Below are 21,047 nucleotides of genomic sequence, written 5' to 3' on the forward strand. Positions count from 1 at the left end.
ATGCGTCGGCGATTCTCACCACAATCTCGTGCGGGTCCGCTGTCACGCCGGAGGTTTGCACACACGCGCGACCACTTCTACTTAATTACTCTTTGTACCACTGGTACCGACTAAAATGAGGTGCTCGGCGTCCACTACCCGTTCTCCCCCACAAAACAGCGCGAATTAACATCGCAGTGCAACAAACTTAAAGTTTTCACCAAGGAAAGCGTACGCAGGGACCTCCGTAAAGCCGCCATACTGCACAGTGTAGCCAGACCGGGTCAGGCTTCGCAGCGCTCCCTAATGTTGATTTGAGTTGCGATATAATGGCGCATACGTAAGTAACTTGACGTTTCCCTTAAAATATACAGAATGCAAGAATATGATCTTTCTGCAGAATTTTAGCGGGAATAAAGCAGCAATAAGGGTCAATTTTTTTTTGGTATTTGCACGAAAACGTTTTTGCGTTGTACCATTATCATCAGTATCATTTCGCTGTCGCGCCAAATTGTTGAAGAGACGAACGCAACGAGCGTTGCATGGTACAACGCAACGAGCCTTGAGCAGGTGCGATGAAATATGAAATTGGAAAATGATGTGGTCTAACGTGTGCGCTAATTTTGACGGTGAAACCACATTCTTTGGTCATCGCAATGAAGAGAAAGCTGGATCTCAACTATACGAAGTCCGTACACAGTTTACAATTTGTGCGGACACTCCTGGCGTGGCAGTGAACCCAACTGTGAGGGGCGTTGTTTCGCAGAAACATCTTGCGGTTGCGATAGACGATGTTGTCAAAGTATTCAAGCATGGTAGCTTCCTCTTCTCTACGCGTTTCAATGCTGCCGTCGATGCCGTTGCTTTGTGCAGCGACGTACTGGATGGACTTCTCATTGTTGCGGAAAGAAGTGCCAACCTTCACATATTCACCGTCGAGTCTGCCCAGTCCATCGTCAAGGTACCTGTTCCTAGCTCAGAAAATGATGATACCACTGCGCTCTTCCGTTCCGTGGACGTGAAGAAGAACAGTGACAGCTACACCGTGTGCGTGCTAACGGGACACCATGTCATAACAGCCACAGTCAGCGACGCCGTGATCGCGCAGCTCGCATCGGCGGACCAGCCAGACTTGTCGCCGCTGCAAGTCCGCATAGTCGACGTTAATCAACACGCGAGTCGAAATGACTGTATGCTTTCTTTGGTGTCAATGGCTAGCGCCTGTGTGTTGGGTGACGATTTGCTGGTCACTGGTGGACAAGGAGCTGTTTGCTGCATTCCCATGGACTCCAACAGTTCGGCTTATGGCATCCTTAATGACATCGCTGGGGAACGGGTTCGTAAAATGGTTGTAGTAGACAGCCTCTGCACTCTGCTTACTCTCACTGAAGGCTGCCGTCTCGTCACCATCTGCTTGAAGACTTTCCTTATCAAGGACATTTGGTCGGAAAAAACCGTTACGGACTTTGTTTTCTGCGAAGAAGCCGCCGCAAAAACCGAGCGTGGGCCTGAACAAGAATGCAGAATAGCGGTGCTCACAGCTATTTCTGAAACTTCAACCAGAAGACTGGAGATCTACAGGTTCCCCGACTTTTCCATGCAGTATGCATTGGAAGTTAACGAGACTTGCCACATGATGGCATTTTGCGACTCTTTAGAAAATTTCTGGATAGTTGAAGGCTTTAGTGATAATGAAGAAGCTTTAACTGGACTCAGAGTTCGGGCAATCAGCGAGGCACTCCCAGAAAATCATTTGATGAAATTGATCAACAAAAACAAGTTTTCAGAGGCTGAAGAATTTGCAAAGCTGTTCAACCTCTCTGTTGAAGAAGTTCGCTGGCACCACCTTCTGTACATTCTCAAGAGCCTAAGTACTAGGCTGACAGATGCATCGATGGATGAAGAGGATGAACTTAAGCTGGTCTATGAAGCTTTTAACTTGGTGAAGGTGCTTCCAGATGTCCTACAGGTAGCTAGGTGCTGCATTGAGACACCTTTCGCCTCACCTGCTGTTGCATCTAAGCTGTTCCTTTTCTTGCAAGGACATGTATCGTCTGCAGAAGGTTGTGACATTGAAGAACGTGATAGTGTATCTGCTCAGATTATGTTACTACTGAACAGAGCTACCACATTCAGATTTTTGTGTGATAGTGACTTTAAAAGTGACTGGTTTGCATTTTCACAAGCTGACCTCATCGAGGAGATTTGTGTCCTTTTCAGAGATGATCACATGCCTGCAGGATTTTTCATTTGGGAGCGTCATCAGGACGAGTTCTCGCAAGACTTGAGCTGTGATGTCGTAGAGCATCTTTTAGATGCCATTCCAATAACCGTGGAGCTCTCATCCCTTTTACAGTGGCTTAAAGGCAGCTTTCTGCCTCTAATAGTTGATTCGTTGCCTGAGAGCCTTGAATACATCTGCCAGTGGATTGTAGATAGAGTTCTGCTGATGGAATTCTGCAATAAATCACTCTGGCCTTCGGGAGCCCTGGGACTTGTGAAGGTCGTCTTGGATCATTTCCAATTAACCAGTACAATTGCAGACTGTCTTCCATTGAAAACTTGGATGATTGTGTATGGTGTGCCGAAAAGAATAAGGGACAAGACAAGTGCACTGTGCAAGCTGTACCATCTCTCCTTGGATCTCCAGAACCTTGAAGTTCTGCGGAGCAAATACAAGTGCTGTCTCACCCTGCAAGAGCTGCAAAACACTGACAAGCAGGAAGTGGCATTTGCAATCCTCGATGAAGCCATTACAAAGCAGGAAGTTGCACCACTCGTACAAGGATTTCTAATACAATTTGTTGAAACCAATGGGTTGGACATTTCAAATGTGCTGCAGTCATATGTTGACAAAGTGCTTTGCTACAAAGGTGTCAGTTTGATGCGTGATGAGCTTCTGGAAGACAAGATGGTTGCCTTAGCAGCACTTATTGACCACCCTCATCGTTGGCTTGTGGCTGTGAAGAAGATCCTCAGCCATGCACATGTGCCGTGGAGTGAAAGCATTCAAGGGCTTGCAGATCATGGTTCCTCGCTGAGAGGCTCAGCTGCCAGAGAGATTGACTATGAGAGGGATCGAATGCAGGCTAAAATGATTCTGTTGAGCTATGATGTCAACTTGTTTCGTTCAATGGCACTCAGCACTACTAGTACGCTGGTAAAATGCATTTTGCTTTCTGAAAAGCAAGAAGCATTGCAGGATGCTCTCACTGTTGCCAAGAACTTAGGCGACATGTCAGAACTTGATGTCTGTTTGCTTTACCTGCAAATGACTTATGTTAAAGCCGACATTGATAGATTTGCTGAGGTTTTGCAGAGTGTCCCAGAGGAGCTATTGCTTAAAGTTGCTCCCAGACTGTTGTCATTTGCAGACCTCCTCCTGAAACGTCACAATACATACTCGGAGGTGAAAGTTGCTGATCTGATGGAATGCTGGCAATACTTACTGAGTGTCTTGCAGCAGACTTCGAGTGCTAGTGCCATTGGTTATGATACACCGCACTGTCAGGTGCGCCAATTGATGGTGCTGAGAAGGGACTTTGGCATCACTGTTTCTGTGGCTGAGCTCTGTTGTGAAAGTGACAAGCATGAAGTCTTAAAGCAAGGCTTCCAGAAAGTCTTGTTGAGTGAACCCGCCCAAGATCAAGATGCATGTAAGAATATCTGTAGAAAGGCACTTTACCTTGCTGGAGTCTTGAAGCTTGATTTGCAGTCTGCCATAGAAGTAATGCTCACTTTGGTGCTTGAGCTTAAACGAGATGACATGGTGGACTCATTGTGCACTTGCCTGCTGGAGCTTCACTACATCCGAGAATCTGTTCTTGTTATCTTGCCCCTGATATTTTGTCAGTGTGAAGATGTGTTGCACATAGCTACTAATGTACACAAGATCGCTTCTCGTATAGCACTGGCATCCACAGGTAACAATATCAAGAAGTGTACAAATCTTGCTCTTTGGGCCGACATTTTAATGCAAGCATCAGTTCTACTCGGCAGTGTTGACCATTCTTCGACTGTTTCTGCATGTGTATGCTCGCCCAAGGAACAGAATTTTCTGCACAGTAGGCATGGGTATGCATTAGACAAGAAGCAAATGCTGATGCACTTAGCTGCTCTTGGAAAATCTGTGTGGAACTTCCAAGACAAGAAGCACCCAGAACTTCTTGAAGAAGTGAAGCTCCACTTGCAAGCAACCTGCCAGTACCTTAGCCAGAGATCTCAAGATGAGCTTTGCCTGTCTGTGGTTGCAACAGTTTTCCAGATGTTTCTTGACATCCCACAGCAACACTCAGTGCACAAAGCACTTCAAAAAGTGGCTGAGCACCAGATAAGGAAAAATACAATTTCAATCATGACCCAGGCTTCAGCTAGAAAGCATGCCGACATGCCTTTCTTGAAGGGCTTGCTGTGCAACCTGAAACCTCGAAAGGCACTTGAAAAGTTGAGAAATCTTCTTGGTCAGTGCAACAGCAACTTCAGGTTGCTCAAAACTGTCGCTACTGTCGGCTTTGAACTGTGCAGTGACTCAGCCGAGAAAGCTGTATTTCGAGCTGTCGTGAAAGGTGCCTACTGGTGGCAGAAGTTGGGTAAAGCTGACATTTCTTTTGCAGATGCAATGACAAACCAAAACCCCACTATCTTACAGTCTGTTCTTGAGCAAATGGAGAAGTCTTTGTTGATTGATGTTGATGACCTCATGAGTTACTGCAGTTCCTTTAACATAAACATGGAGGTGTCCCTTTCTCGAAGACTTGAGTTCCTTCTGTGTACTCAATCACAAGACCCCTGTATTAAAAGGCAGAGCCTGCCACAAATACTAGCAGAGGCTTCTCGTGTGCTTGAGAAAATGCCGAAGGTGTCGGTGCAAAAGGTACTCATGAAGAGTCTAACCAAGGTAAACCCATACGACTACGAAGTTTTGCGATTTGGCTATAACTACATAAGAGCCATTGAAGAAGGACCAGACAGCAGTGTTCAGAGGGAAATTGATATACTGCACTTCCTTGAGTCCTATGAAAGGTACAGCCCTCCTTCAGAACAGGAAATGGACATGTGGTGTGAAGAATATCCAGTGGCTGAGATTTCGTCTCTGATGCAGTCAAGACTACCATTTCGCCATTTGCTTAAGCCATCATTGTGGCACATTATTAACAATGAGTTGCACCCTGAAACTGCGGATGCATGGCTGAATGTTGCAGACACGCTTAGGCTGAACAAAGACGACATCCGGTTCATTGCCGTAGAGAATGCCATTCGGATGTGGAGTGCACAACAGCACAATGGGAACATACTAGATGCAGCATTTATTTCAAGTGTCAAGAGACTGATAGTGCAGATGAACAAGAAGGAAAAGGCTGTTGCATGCCTGCTGAAACTTCTAGACAACTTGCCAAAAGGCCCAACAGCCACGAGTGTAGCTAAGGAGTGTGCTACATTGCCCAATGCATTTTTTGCATCTGGCGAGGCAAAATCTAAAGTGAGTGATGCAAAGATGAAATTTCGAAGGAAGTACATAAAGCAACGAAATGAACAACTACTCAAGCAGCACAATTTGAACTCTTCTTCGTACTTGTCACTCTGTGGCAGAACAGAAGACCTTGTAGCTGCATTGCTGGAGGATACAAGGTGGCACCTTGTTTTTTCTGATACCTCAGAACTTTACAGCTGCATAAGCCAGATTGCTGCGACTGATGGTGTTGTCTCGGTAGACTTTTCTGGTCTCCTTGAGAAATCTATAAAGCGGTGGCTAGGGTTCCAAGCCCCTGAATACACTGGCGATGAAAGTACCTTGGAACCTTATTTGGAGGCAAGTCATGTGGGCAGTGCAAGAAGATCTGCAGGTTTCATCACCATTGTTCATCTGATGCAGCATATTCCAGAGCAGATGAAGGAAGTGCTTTCTTGCATTGCATCAGTGAGTGACGGCTTCATTGGGCTGAGACCACGTGTCCTCGCCATGATGTGCATGCTAGCTGGTTTGGGAATCTCAAATCCCACTCTTCTCGATATGCCGCTGAAGAGCGGTGTATCCAGCCTGGAGGAATTGAGAGCTTTGGCTTACAAAGCCAGGTTACAACAGCTTGGTGTACCACTCCCGTCTTTGGACCTTGATGCAGATGGTGCCTCTGAAATTGTCAGTGCAGTCCTTCAATTACACAACCACAACGCTGTGGCACTAGAGTTGGTGGGCAACCTCTGCATCGAGTATCATGTGCAGGCTGCACCAACTTGGGAAGCATTTCTGTCAGCTGCCACTAGTGCTGGTGCAACTGATGTCCTTTGCCGTGTTTTGCCTGCACTGGGTGGCCACCCGCTATTGTGGTCCAAACCAGCATTCATTTGTGCATGGCAGTATGTCCTTCAGAGTGCACCAGCCTCACTGTTTAGTGCATCAAGTGGACTTCTGCAGTTGTTTCTTCGCTGCCCATCTGTCCAAAGTCTTCCACCCTTGCTTCACGAAGATGATGTTTACTGTGATCAAGAGGGAATCATGTTCTACTTTGTGTACATGTTGGTGAGAGAGTCGGGAAGTGTTCAGTATAGTGCAAGAAAATTGTTAAAGCAGTTTTCTTCAAAGTTACTGAAGTTGCTAAAAGCTTGTAAAGATCAGGTGAACATTCTAAAACTTCCAAACACAGAGTTTTTCAGGAGATGCTTTAGTTTCTTTTTTGTAACAAAGGTATGATAACTGTGGTGGAACTGTGCCTCAACAGAACTGTGACTGTGATGAACGTTTTGTTATTATTAACAACATGGTTAATAAAAAACTGTTGCCATACCTACTGATTTTTCAGTAAGTAATTTTCTTAGTGGTCTACTGATTCCAAGATAAAATGAAATATCTACTGATTTCTGTGGTTTAAAGTAACATCTTGGTAATCTTCGGTGTAGTAACTAAGGGTCGCCAGAACGAGCCTTCGGCAGCTGCTCTGCTAAGGTTGGAGGTGTGAGCATCATGTTGCTTCTGTGCAAGGAGAACAACCGTCTGCCATATTTGAAGTGTGAGGAGACGCGGCAACTTACCGCAGTTTTGATCTCCAAGGAAATTGTAGAGCGCCTGCTTGTATTTCATGAAGAGGGCAGGTGGCACACCAAAATCGCCATGCCATCAGTCATTCATTTCTGGCTGTGCGGTGATAGACGGCATGCAACCATTTGCCCTACGTTGACATCTCAACAAGGTCGTTGTAATTTAACGTTTTTTTGTTATATCGGAACCAACAGTATGTGCTTCTTAATTAAACAATACTTTTTATGACACCAAAATGGTTTTTATGATATACAGAATTTTGGGGAAGTCTTATTTTTAAGAGTTCTGGCTACTGACTTTCCTGCTGGCAATCTGGCAACACTGCAGAGAAGTTAGATTTTTCCATATTTGCAGTTGTATGTCATGCTTATTTACTTGTGTATGCAAGTAGCAAATACATGTGCCAACCGCTACATATACAGGGTGACAATTAAGTTTTATGAAGTTTGTAAAACGCATCTGTTGCAGATAGCGTAATTCCACCCCTTTAGCTGGATTGCTGAGAGAGGTAAGCATTACTTGCACGAAAAATAGAAAATTCATATTCAAATAATTAACAAAAATGTACTAATGATATTTTTACTTAATTGCTTCACAGCACATATTGCAATTTACAAATTGTAGCTGGTGAGTTTGTCAGGTGTATCCACTTAGAATGAATTTCCATCACACCAGTTTGTAGATATGTGCCATCAAATGCGCCATGAAAGGGCACTCTCGGTTCACTTATTTAACAAAGCACTCTTACGCATTGGAGCACAAAAGTAACCGGAACGTTCAAGTATTTCATCCCACACTTTTGAATATGACTCCAAATTGGTGTCATCCTGGAAATTAATTTCAAGTGGATGTGCCTTGTAAACATCCTGGCTACAACTAATAAATTGGAATATGTGCCGTAAAGTAATTATTTAAAAAGTTAATTTTTTCGCTCTATCGCTGTTTTTTGTTAATCAGTTGAATATGTGTTTAGATTTCTTATGCTAGTAATGCCCGCATATTTGAATAATCCAACTCAACGACAAGAATTGGGCCATCTGCCACAGGCGATTCTTAATTATTCCGTAAAACTTAAAAATGATCACCCTGTATATTATGTTATCAGGGCTAAAGGTATTACTGAGGGTTTACAGCAACAGCTGTGTGAATGAAAATTCATAGATTTAGCAGTGATAAGATGTTCGTCGAGTGCAATGTATGCTGTTAAATGACCTGCATCAATAACAAAAGAAGGGAGATAGCCATGGCACTCGCAGGATTCAAGACCTGCAGCCTTAAATGGCTATGTCATGAACTGGACCATTTTGTGAAGGTAACTTGAGCAACAAACAGTAGGATTTTATGTTTCGTGTACCAGAGCTCGCTAGTGTTTCACCAAATCCATCACGGTCACACCCTGGAAACAAAGGCATTAACATGAATTAGAGATAAAATTTCCATGTCTGGTTCCACATGTTGCCTGTGAGTGGATGTCAGAAAAAGTTCAAATAGTGGCACAAGCTTTCTTCATCGCAAATACTTTATCAGATATCTAGCTTGCTTTTACAACAGATGATGCTTGCCAGTGCGGCACCTCTAGAATGGTTTCCGCAAACCCGTTTTGAACTCTGCCCAGGAATCTGTAAACCATTGGCATACACCGACTTGGAGCTCTCTTAAAAGCGGTTATGTGTGGAAGGTTGTATGCTAAAATTTGCTTTTTTAAGTGAATATTCTACACGACATTTCTGCAATATATAGACATACTATATATGAAACTGATTTAAATTAAACTTGCACTCACCAACACTACACTCTGTCCATGACTTCATGAAATGAAAGCAGGAGTAGGTGAACACATTGCATACTACTGCTTTTGTATGGGGACTCTTGAAAGGCCTGCTACACTGCTCTAGTGGCTTTGTGAAAATGCCGGAAACAATGCCCATCATGCTGCGTTATCGATTTCAAGTAGTACAAAATATGAGCCAGGGTTAATGAATACATGAATATGCAGTACATATGCTCATCTGAGATTTGATAAGGCGGGAGTCTTGGCACAACTTTATGCATACGAAGCTTTGTTGTGTGCACTGTGTGCCACAAACATGAGAGCTGTTGTGCCAGATATGTACTCCATGGCACATGGCAAGTTGTGTTATGAAAAGCTGTGCTGCTGTGATGCACAGCATCAAGCTGCAATAAAATGCAAAGCGTATCCATTCACTCTACATGCAGCAAGGCAGAACCATGGCCCTTGAGCAATGATGCAAAAAAGTGGTCAAGCTTATGGATGCAGGAAATCGACTAGTGCTGCACACTGACTGATTTGACTAGCCCTGGTACATGTTAACAATGGCTGCAGTTAGGAGGTCAGTCACAAACATGCTTTTGGGACAAATGTAGAATTTCTCTCTGAGCATTGATAAACCACACAACCGAATCTGTATCTTGCAGATTTTATGCAGACACTGCTTACAAATTGTAGATCAGCAGCGTCAAGTGAAGCTTTTATCTCTATTCCCCTCACTGCATGCTGTGACTGGCTGTCCACAGCTGTCAGTTGATTGTTATTGCTTGTAATTTTAGCAACCTGTTTTGCAGGCACTGTGTGTTCTAGGAGTTATTGGTAGGTTCCTTCACCACCCTTCAGGAACTAACTACGAGACTTGTACACTTTATGCCCAGCAATTTTGAAATCAGAATGGCAAACAGCACCAACAAAGGCTTTAAAGATTTTAGGATGTATGTGTCCGCTCCCACTTTCCATGTCAATAAGCCAAGAAAATGGTGCCCTTTCAATGACCTAAGACATAATTAAGCCACTCCATGTGAATACAGATACCTTTTCTAGTCACTGAACACCCAAGTAAGGACCAATACGAAGCCTGAATATATAGACAAAGCCTGCAAGACATTTCTACTTTATGATGACAGCTATAGTTTGCTGCAGTTTGCATAGTGATATTGTATTACTACTTTGTGGTCTGTCACTGGGTTCTGCCACACTGCATTTAAAACATCGTCATAACAGGCCTTTGAATTGCATGACGTAATTACAACCAGAATGCTTGCTTGCAACAAAAATAAAACAACCTAAAAGCTCAGTCACAAAGAATGAACAAAAGAGACTGAAATGTTTCAGTCTCTTTGCCAACAGCACGGAGATACAACCGTGATTCTATGTTATTTTCACTAAACATGTTATGTAAGTAAAGTGCAAGGAAAGCCAGAATTAAGTGTGGTCATGGTGATGGCATGTACAAAATCATGTTTAATGCGGCTTTATTTTCCAGCATCCGCACACATGCATTGTATGAATGTGTCATTATAGATGGGACTTAAATGTTCCTTTTATTCTATTATCCAATGTCTACAACCTAAACATTTTTGACATTTTCAAACATTTCACCTGGCAATGTTTTAATTGTGCAGCGCATGAATGGTTTTAGCGAAAAAAATGAGTACAGAGGAGAAAGATCACTGCTTCTCTGTACTCTTTTTCTTTTTTTCTAAAACCATTCCTGCCTCGCGAAAAACACCAACTCACCCAACCTTCCACCTTTTTATGCTACATATCACTTGGTTGTATGAATAATGCCAAAACGAAACTACTAAATGTAAAACATTTGCTGTTCCAATTTGATTCCACCTGGCTATATGAATTCTGTCTTGCATGGGTCTCAAAGTTCAACATGAACCATTTATCGCTGAATTACCAGTACTCCATTCGACAGCCCGATGTTACATTTGTAGTTGTTGACCCGAGTTGTCTTGGCGCATACCCACAGTGGGGTATTGGCTATGTTTGGTGAAACCGATGTGAAGCCATTTGCGCTGTGTTACCCTTCCTTTCTATAGCTGCATGTTTCTGCATTAAATAACCAATAAACTTGTTTGTTTTCTCCCTCGGAATGGTCACTTCCTACTAAATCTTTTTTGTTGATCTACAGCATCTACGGATTGCTAATTTAATACGAATGTCAAGCGGCGGTGCACTTTCGATCGCGATCATGTCTCATCGGGACCATATTACTTGGTCGCGATTGGCTCCTTTGCATAAGCTGTGGGAGCTCACCGCGATCGAAAATGGTCCTGTGACACCAGTATAACGCGCTTATTACATGCCGTCACTCCTACACTCTAGACATAATATATAATAAAAACAGAAAAATAAAGGGGGGGGGATGTTAAGGGCTGCATTAAGATGCAAGTGGGAGCAGCCTATAAATACACTAAAGTCACGCATATGCTCAAAACTCTTCTTCGAAGACGTCAAAGGAGAGCATGATGATGATGACAGTGATCTAAAGAAAGGAAAGACGCTTGATTCTGTAACCCGTGAGGGAGCACGGAGTATAGAGCAGGACGCTTGGAAAGCCGACAAGAAGGTTGTCTGCACATAAGAAAACGTAGACATGCTATCCTATGCCACTAATGTAATATACATTTGTTTTTTATGGGTTTTCAGGCGCAAATACTTAAAATACAGAAATAATGTGTGCTTTTCTCAACTCTTTCTCGTCGCCGCGAGGTGGCATCACGTCGGAGAAACAGCTAGGGTGCCTCGCTGCCAGCGCCGCAATGGCGGCGCTGGCATCGAGGCGCCCTAGAAACGGCAATAGTCATAGAACACGCACCTATAAAGTGAGATATAAGAAGGAAGAAGAAACATGTGCTTGCAGCGGTAAAGCTAGGGAAACGATGGAGCATGTTTTATTAGTGAGTGAAGATATATGCCCAGCGGTCGATTTAGGCACCAATGGACTCCTTGAAACCCTTGAGTTCAGCGAGAGCAGGGTGGAAGTAAACATGTCTGCAATAGAGATTAGTATATAAGAGGCGATTGGAAGATTGGTGGAAGAAAAGCAGGGAAATAACAAAAAACGGAGACGTAGAAAATCAAAGTTCACAATAGGGGGTCAGAAAATTTGGTTAGGGGAATTCATCGTGCGTTTTTCTTTTCATTGTGAATGCAATACTGCTTGCACTTTCGGCCCATCGGTGGTCGTGGCGCCTCCTTACACAGCTGCGCGTCACGTGACCGTGTGACGTCACGCCAGACCGAGAGACGGGGCCCCAGTTCGCAGCATCGATGGTGGAAGCGAAGCCTTGCGCGCCGCTGCTGCGGCGCTACCGAGAGAGGGCGCTCGCTGGTGTGACGTCACGCCAGACCGAGAGACGGGGCCCCAGCTCGCGGCATCGATGGTGGAGGTGAAGCCTTGCGCGCCGCTGCTGCGGCGCTACCGAGAGAGGGCGCTCGTTGGTGTGACGTCACGCTAGAACGATAAATGGGGCTACAGCTCGGCTCCTCGCAGTGGTCGGCGCGCTGCCTTGCGCTATGTCGGATGATGTGTACAAGGCGAGGCTGGAACGATCTGCTGCGGCCAAGCGACGGCGCCGCGCTGAAGAAACAGAAGAACATGAAGAACGGCGCGCTAAACAACGTGCGTATGCAGCAGCGTGGCGAGCACGCCGATCAACATCGCTTGATGCGGGTGCATCTACAAGTTCAGGGCCAAGTTTAATGAGTGGTGTTAACGGTAACGAAACTATGGAGACAACCAGTAGTTCGGAGACAAGTTTAATGGACGCTCTTAATGCCGAAGAGACTATCAGATGGATGCTTCAAATGGTGTCGATGCTGCATCTATGAATAGTATGGAACGCTACGTACAACTTCAACAGAAGAAAGCAAGTGTACCGAGGATATAGCAGAAACCAAGCAACACAAAGTTTAACAAAGGGCAACCATGTCCACACCATCGGCCGAACCAAGGCGCAGCCAAGGGTATATTGCTTTCGCAATCTTCCAGGCTTAACCAAGCCAAGCCTTCAGCCAATTGTTTTTTTTTCTTTTTTGCCTAGAGTCTCAGACAAATTTACACCCCTTGAGGCTTATCTTGTCCCACAACGATAATCGTCATCTGTCTTGCCTACGTTTCCTTTCTTTAAGGCTGCGAGCCCGGTACTTCCCAGTCACGAACGGCATGAGCGTTATCGGTGTGACGCAGCAACAAGGCAGATGACAATTGTTGTGGGACAAATATACACCCCAAAGGGTGCAACCGTTTTAAGAGTGAATTAGTGTAAGAACAGTTTACACCCTTTGGAGTGCCCCTTCTGCCATACAACGATAATCGTCATCTGCCCTGATTCGTTTCCTTTCTTTAACGCTGTGAGCCCGGTACTTTCCAGTAACGATCGAACGGCACGCGCGTTATCATCATGATAGCATTTCCTGTCGGCAATGCTATCATTTATATTTATATTTATATCGCTTTATAGCGGTAAAGGGGTCTACTGGTTTCATAGTGCATTTGTGCGCCGTGTCTGTCCATAGATTTTGCGTAAAAAGAATTTCTGCAAATTCAACACGCGAAGTTGTGTATGATGCTTCGCTAAACACTTAACATTCCGTTAGTATTTAGCTATGAGAGACATTGCATTTTACACGGAAGAAAAATATTTGTAATTGGCGTCAGCATGTTATCCGTGTTAGAAAGACACTGACCAGCGAAACTGTCATCATGATTCTTACTCTGGTGAGTTCTAGTCAAATATGGCCATTTATTAATGCAGCGTAAAAGAAAGAGCTGGGCGCGCATTTCTTATGAAAAAGTTTGCTGCTATTTTCACCCCTCTCTGAAATAGGCCTGAAAAAAAAAAAAACGACTTGCTCATGGATGCTCACTACGGCGCGTCATGTAGAGTATTTACATAGTTGATTCACAAATACCATAGTAGCAATCACCGGAGAGAAAAGTTTCATGGTTAAGATAGAGAGCCAATCAATTGCAAGCCGACTGCCGGTATGGCGAGGCACTCGTTCTTCGCGAAACTCATCAGTTCACTACAACTTCGAATTGAAACCATAAAACATTTTTTTACAGCGCCAATTGGAATGCCTAAAGTATTCTCGAGGTACTACAGCGCAGCTTAGGGTGCCTAGAAAAGCAAAATTCAAGCACCTTCTGCCTCACCATGTCTCGATGCAGCGTTGTTTAGTTATACAAACGGAGAACTATTCGCTTCGTCATACATAACAGATAACCTAGCAAACCTTCATAAAGAAAACACCACAAGCCTTACATATTTCACATGATTTTTACGCTCCACCGGGGAATTATGATATCTTCAATATGTCCCATACTACTAATGATTGACGCTTCGACTTCTTTCTGGCTGTAGCCATACGGTCGAAAACGCATATTTCACTAAAAAATTTGGGCCGATCAGCCCAACGTAACGTTGGAGCAGCCTGTGTCAGTTCGCCATGTATATTCGCCGTCATGTATATTCCGCAAGCAACAAGCACCAGTAAATTTCTCAAGTGAGTTGGACGTGTAGCACGGAAAAGGAAATATATATTGGTACATTCCTTTTCGTATTCTGCAAATAGTCGTAAGCCTTCATTAGCTTTACTTCAAATTACCGCCACTTAACATAAACACGTGAAGAACCACCTAATTTTGAGAAGCAGGTAAAGAAGCAAGTGGTGTTTGTAGAATCTCAACTGCAGTGTTAATGAAGTCCTCGTGTTACTGCCGAGCGTTTCTGTGAAGAAATGCACAAATTAGATATTCATGAGCAAACCTGTTTTAGCAGGTTAAAATCAAGGTAACTGTTGTAAAGGTCATATATAGCCAGCGTTTGTGGCATACTTGTTGCATCGCGTCATGTATGGTATCATAACTGGATCTGGTCTTTGCGGTTGTCGATCCGCTCATGAAAAAACTCGAAATGGGCTGGTCTGCGCTACTTCGGCTGGCACTGTAGCATTGCCATTGAGAGCTGCATTGTCGTCGTAGAAACAATCTGTTTGAATAAATTTTCGCGAATGAAGACGTCGTAAAAATATGTTTGATATTACCGTCATAAGTATACAAGCAGAGAGCACGAAGGTGAACAAACAACACCGCAGAAAGCGCCCGGACTGTAGCAGACGACAGGCGCGAGTCCGTGCCCTGACGTCACGCGAGCGGCGCTCGCAGCGCCCCTGTAGAACCTCCTTGGGGGGAAGTTACGGGGTTTTGCCGTTTCGCTTAGTTGGCGAGGCCCAAACAAAATTTGGCGCCCGAGCTCGAACAGTCCTCCACGGCGTGTTTTATGCATTTTTGATTACGGCATCTTCTTTCATGTACTGCAGCACCACAAATGCGTTAGTGCGCATGCAGCTCCTCATGTGCAGAGTCTTCGTCACAGTGTCCTTCGCCATTCGGCTTTTGTTCTTGGCGGGAGTCAAAGCTTGATCATTTGAAAAAACTGTATTTATATTGCTCCCGCAAGCAGGTTTACGCGATTAGTAACGGTATAAACATCGTTATATCGCGATGATGATGATACTGATATCCCACTGGTCATGGTTGTCGGTTTTCTGTGGCTACACTCTAAAAACAGTTGCACCATTTGGGGTGTATATTTGTCCCACAACGATAATCGTCATCAGTCTTGCCCGCGTTTCCTTTCTTTAACGCTGCGAGCCCGGTACTTCCCGGTCACGAACGGCATGCGCGTTATCAGTGTGACGCAGCATTCTCGACAGGAAAGTAGCGAGCGCCGAGTTCTCAAGAAAGGAAACGCAAGCAAGGTGGATGACGATTATTGTTGTGGGACAAATATCACGGTCTTTCTGAGAGTCTCCGGGTCAACACCTCAACGACCGGAGGTAGGTGGTGACTACCCTAAGACACCACGTCTCCTCAGCAAGTTGGAACTGCCATGTAAACAAGTGCACCAACAGCACTCCCAATCCCAAACTCCTGCCAATCCCAGCGCAGAGTGGCTGACTCAAGCGGTCATTCCGATAGTCAAAGTTCTGCTCCGGGCAGATGAAAGAAAAAAATTTTTTATCCATCCGACTGCCTACAACGGAGACCTTAATTATTTTTGTAGCTTCGTGCTACGGTCGGGAGGATGGCGGTTTTCCTTTTGATGAATGCTCCTCCACCTTGCAGGCAACAACATAACTGATTTGCCACGTTCATGGCGGACTGTATCAGCACCACGCTACACTCTTAAGCAAAATTATACCCTTTTGCCACACAACGATAACCGTCATCTGTCTTGTCCGCATTTCCTTTCTTTAACGTGGCGAGCCCGGTACTTCCAAGTCACGAACGATATGCCCGTTATCAGCATGACAGAGCATTCTCGTCAGGAAAGTAGCGAGCGCATCGTTTTCAAGGAAGGAAATGCAAGCAAGGCAGATGGGCGATTATCGTTGTGTGGGAAATACGCACTCCAAAGGGTGCACATTTGCTTACACCCTACACTCTAAAAAAAAGTTTGTACCCTTTCGAGTGTATCTCTGCCACACAACGATAATCGTCATCTGCCTTGATGCGTTTCCTTTCTTGAAAACGCCGTGCCCGCTACTTTCCTGTCAGGAATGCTATGTCATGCTGATAGGGCGCTTGCCGTTCGTTACTGGAAAGTACCCGCCGCGCATGCAGCGCTAAAGAAAGGAAACGCGTCAAGGCAGATGACGATTATCGTTGTGTGGCAGATATACACCCCAAAGGGAGCAAACTTTTTTACACTCTTAGAAAAATTTACACACTTTGGGGCGTATCTTGTCCCACAACAATAATCGTCATCCGTGTTGCCCGCGTTTCCTTCCTTTAACGCTGCGAGCCCGGTACTTCCCAGTCACGAACGGCATGCGCGTTATCAGTGTGACGCAGCATTCTCGACAGGAAAGTAGCGAGCGCCGAGTTTTCAGGATAGGAAACGCAAGCAAGGCAGATGACGATTATTGTTGTGTGACAAATATACACCCCAAAGGGTGCAACCATTTAAGAGTGTAGAGTGTATACTCTTAGAAAAATGTGCACCCTTTGGGGCTTATCTTGTCCCACAACAATAACCGTCATCCGTCTTGCCCGCCTTTCCTTTCTCTAACGCGGCGAGCCCGGTACTTCCCAGTCATGAACGGCATGCGCGTTATCAGTGTGACGCAGCATTCTCGACAGGAAAGTAGCGAGCGCCGAGTTTTCAGGAAAGGAAACGCAAGCAAGGCAGATGACGATTATTGTTGTGGGACAAATTTACACCCCAAAGGGTGCAACAGTTTTAAGAGTGTACACCACATTCAAAAAGCTGTTTGCACCCTTTGGGGTGTATATTTGTCCCACAACGATAATCGTCATCTGCCTTGCTTGCGTTTCCTTTCTTGAAAACTCGGCGCTCGCTACTTTCCTGTCGAGAATGCTGCGTCACACTGATAACGCGCATGCCGTTCATGACTGGGAAGTACCGGGCTCGCGCAGCGTTAAAGACAGGAAACGCGGGCGCCCTAGTCATCGGTACGCCCTAGTCACGAACGGCTTGCGCGTTATCAGCATGAGAGCATTCTCGACAGTAAAGTAGCGAGCGCCGAGTTTTTAAGAGAGGAAATGCAAACAAGGCTGATGACGATTATTGTTTGGGGACAAGATAAACTCTAGAATGTCTAAACTTTTTTTAGAGTGTAATGCGAATTTTAGCGCAGCTCGATATACGTGTCTTCATTTCACGATAAATTGAGCTAAATACTTTGAGACTGAAATCGACACATTGACTGGCAGTGCGTGGGTCAGTGCGGTCAGCGCCTTCGCAGAGGGAGGGGCAGTATGGGAACGCTGGCATGCCGAGCGTCATCGGAGCCAGCTGTGGTAGAAGGCGACGACGAACGCGCGAGCTGTGGCACAAGCGCGTTCGAGCGGCTACGCCGAGGACCTCAAACCAGGAACGAGCGTCAAGAGCTGCGCTCTTAAAATTCGCAGGTTCGTCCGAAGGCGCCACATTTAGCGATAGGAAAGTAATAAATAACTACACGAATTAAGGTTTGTAGTTTTATCGGCCGTGTGAATTGCAGTAAACATTCGCTTACTAAATCAATGAGCAAGCATGGAGTCACGCGCGCACAGGTGCTAATGCGCGCTGACTTAGCGCTGGTACGATAAAGAACGCTGACACAAGGGAGCGAACTCTACGTCTGTTTCTCCCTTCAACGAGTATCCAAAACTTGAGATTACGCGACCTCGCTCGCCAGGCGCGCAGAAAGACAGCGCACATGCAACCACCGGCCATCTCGGCTCGCCCTGAACAGCATCCGCCGCAGATGACCTCCAAGAAAAAGCGGGGGGATGATAGGAGTAGACGCGCGCTGTCAGCTGATAATTGAAGATTTTCAACAGCGTGGCAGACCTCATTGTTACGGAGGATTACGTAGAAGTTTGGAGATCTACTGGCGCGTCGTGATGTAACAGCTGTTGCCGTACTGTTACCTGACAATTAAACTCAGCAAAATAAGACGTCTAAGGAAATAAGGTAGAATCTTCCACTGGTAACCTGTGGGTGCGGATTTGGAAGTCTCCCGGGCCACTGCTGTATTTTCGCGTTATTTATAAAATTATGGCAGAACACTTTTTTGGGGGATTCTTGTGCGCATCTGCTGTTGCATGTTTTTGCTTGTGGGAGTTCCTTGATGTTGTGCAGGAGTTCACAGTTCTTCAGGCCTCGGTGGTTATGGTGTGAGGACGTTCGGTGTTTAGCTCGAGGTCGCAAATTGATTAAAATATTTGAACGCCACAGGTTTACGTAGCATAACCAACCACCCGTAAGGTGAGTGTTAGTTTCGGTTTCAAGGAACATGCGCGCTCCTGGCGGTTGCCGGACATCCTAAGATATTGTGGAACGAGGTAAAGTAGATACGGATGTGCACATTTCTTGTCACTCATAACTTTTTAAAAATAAAGAAATTTGAGTTATCGGCAAACGACTCTTCTTTCAGTTAAGTTACTTTTTTATCTCCTTTTTGTGAATTTTAAATCGGGCGAAGCGCGGGAAGTAGTGTGTCCGTTCAGCTTCTTTCCGCTCACACTTGCCACTCGGGGCGCTATTCTGGACATTCCGCCATTTTCTTCGATGCGTGACGTAGGCGCGACGCAAACAAAATGGCGCTGGTGTCCCGGTTTTGCCTACGTAACGTGACGCCAACTTGACGTTTCGCCTAAGAAACTGAAATGAAGGCACTGAATGTAGCGTTATCGGTAAAGCAAAACAGTTTTCCTCCGCAGTAAAAATAAAGCAGCTATCTCAAAGCGTATGATTATTCTGTCGAAAACCCTTCTCGCTTCCGTCGTCTGCTGCGTACAAGCCGTCGTCTGCTTCAGTAGCTCGGATGCGTGTCCCTGGAAAATGGAATGAGTCATCGCATGTTGGCGCCAACGCGCTTGTTTTCTTTCTTGAGACAACATACGCGACCTACCAGTGGTGATGCGTGCACGTTCTAGGCCACGTTATCGCTATTTCGTGAAACGTAAGTCACTCAGCCCGACTCGGCTGGCTTAGAAACTGCCGAATATCACCGATAGCGTTGCGCGCGCCAGAGATATCCACTAGAGCGACGCAAGCGCCGGCGGTGCCATCTCTTGTTCATTTCGCTGGTTACTCGCACCGCGGGAGGAAACTTCAAGGCGCCGCCTTGCGTACATTTCTTTTTGTAAGTTAGAAAAAGGCCGTTGTCATAACTTTTGATTGTGCGAAAAGGCATTGATCTCGATTACAATACAAATGCAGCAGTGAAAAGGGGACAACATTGCTGAAAGTTTGCTATATTTAACCAATATTATTTCGTATAAACGCGTTCTTTTAAAAAACGATGGCCCAAAACACAAATGCCAACACCACCCGAAAGCGATGCAAATACTATGAGCACGCGTTATGAACAAAAGATTTTCGTGGCGCCAAACGACGGGGAAAATGTGGCGATGCGCATTCCTCTCGGCTGCCATTGCATATGGCTGCCCATTAGCATAATTCGCGCGGCTCGTCGCATCAAAAATTATGGCGGAAAATCTCAGCAATGGCGGCCCTGCGCAACGTCACGCATCGTCAAAATGACGTTTACGAAACAGCCCTTCCTGTGACGCTCCTCATGAGATATTCCTTCAGCCAATCAGCAAGCTGGCATGGCGCATATCTTGAATCGCCACCACATATTCGCGCAATTGCAGATGCATTTCACTGGCTTCTGCACGCTACCGCTCACATTCTTTTTGAAGCGCTAACATCACAATATATCTGCCAAGGACCAAAAAAATGTATTAGTCCATAACATTTGCAGCTCCACGTCACGTTTCGTCATCTTGATGAAAACACAAAATTGCATTTTGCAAAACTTCCGCTTCCCGGCACAAATTTCAAAACACGTGACCTTTCGACAGCCAATCAGAGAGTAAACATGGCGGATAATGGCGGCCGTTGTTGTGCCATCACCACAAGCCCGGATTCCGAATCTGCAAGATGCAGAATCTATCCTGCGAGCGCCCTAATTCTCCCTTCACAAGTCAAGATGCTGAGCCGTCAGGCAGCGGGATCCTGCGGGAGAAGCCTCGGCGAGCAGCAGTTTGGACGTGTCCGCGAGTACCAGACAGCCCGGCGCCGCACCTCCTCTTGCATGGAGGTCACCACGCGCGCGAACTTTGAACCGGGTGGCCAGCGCGGTCGCTGGTTGGACCCCTCGGACGACCGTCGTGTGCTGACTTTGTATTGGGCCGTTTGAGTGACAATGGTTCCTCGGGGATTATAAAAGCAGCGACGCGCTGCCTGAAAAACAGGATCCGCCGACCCACCGGGAGACAGTGTCGCTCCCGACTGGGGTGAGATGTGTCACGCGTTTTCGCCGGACGCCGTCGTGCGGGAACAGTCGCGTTTGTGTGAGCTCTCGGCCCCAGTGCCGATCCGATCTTGTCCTGTACAATGACCTGTATATAATGTATAAAATCCCTTTCGTTATTCTCATCGACGCCTGGCTCGGAGTCTTCGCTACCAACGCTCTGTCACGAAACGGGTGACGAGCGCTACGGGACCACAAAGTCGTAATAGTGGTGCAGCGGTACAAAGTCGTAACACTGGATGGCAGCTACGGGATTGACCGGCATCAGCTACCTCGGCGCGGTGAGTGCCTGAAGTTTACCTCAAACACCAGACTTTCTCTGACACAGGTTATAGTAGCTTAGGGAAGGATTTGGTGTTGCATTGTGATAACCTTGTGTGTTTCAAGCCTAGT

At 45.7% G+C, this 21,047-nt stretch overlaps 1 protein-coding gene across 1 annotated transcript; it reads left to right on the top strand.

The window, feature by feature from the left end:
* The first annotated feature begins 475 nt into the window (after positions 1–475).
* LOC135911455 (kinetochore-associated protein 1-like) lies at positions 476–6,760 on the top strand. Its single transcript, XM_065443762.2, has one exon. It carries the CDS (start codon positions 575–577, stop codon positions 6,665–6,667), a length of 6,093 nt encoding a protein of 2,030 aa, XP_065299834.2. The 5' UTR covers positions 476–574; the 3' UTR covers positions 6,668–6,760.
* The last annotated feature ends 14,287 nt before the right edge of the window (positions 6,761–21,047 follow it).

Source organism: Dermacentor albipictus, chromosome 4 (assembly GCF_038994185.2).
Source record: "Dermacentor albipictus isolate Rhodes 1998 colony chromosome 4, USDA_Dalb.pri_finalv2, whole genome shotgun sequence".
Taxonomy (NCBI): Eukaryota; Metazoa; Arthropoda; class Arachnida; order Ixodida; family Ixodidae; genus Dermacentor; species Dermacentor albipictus.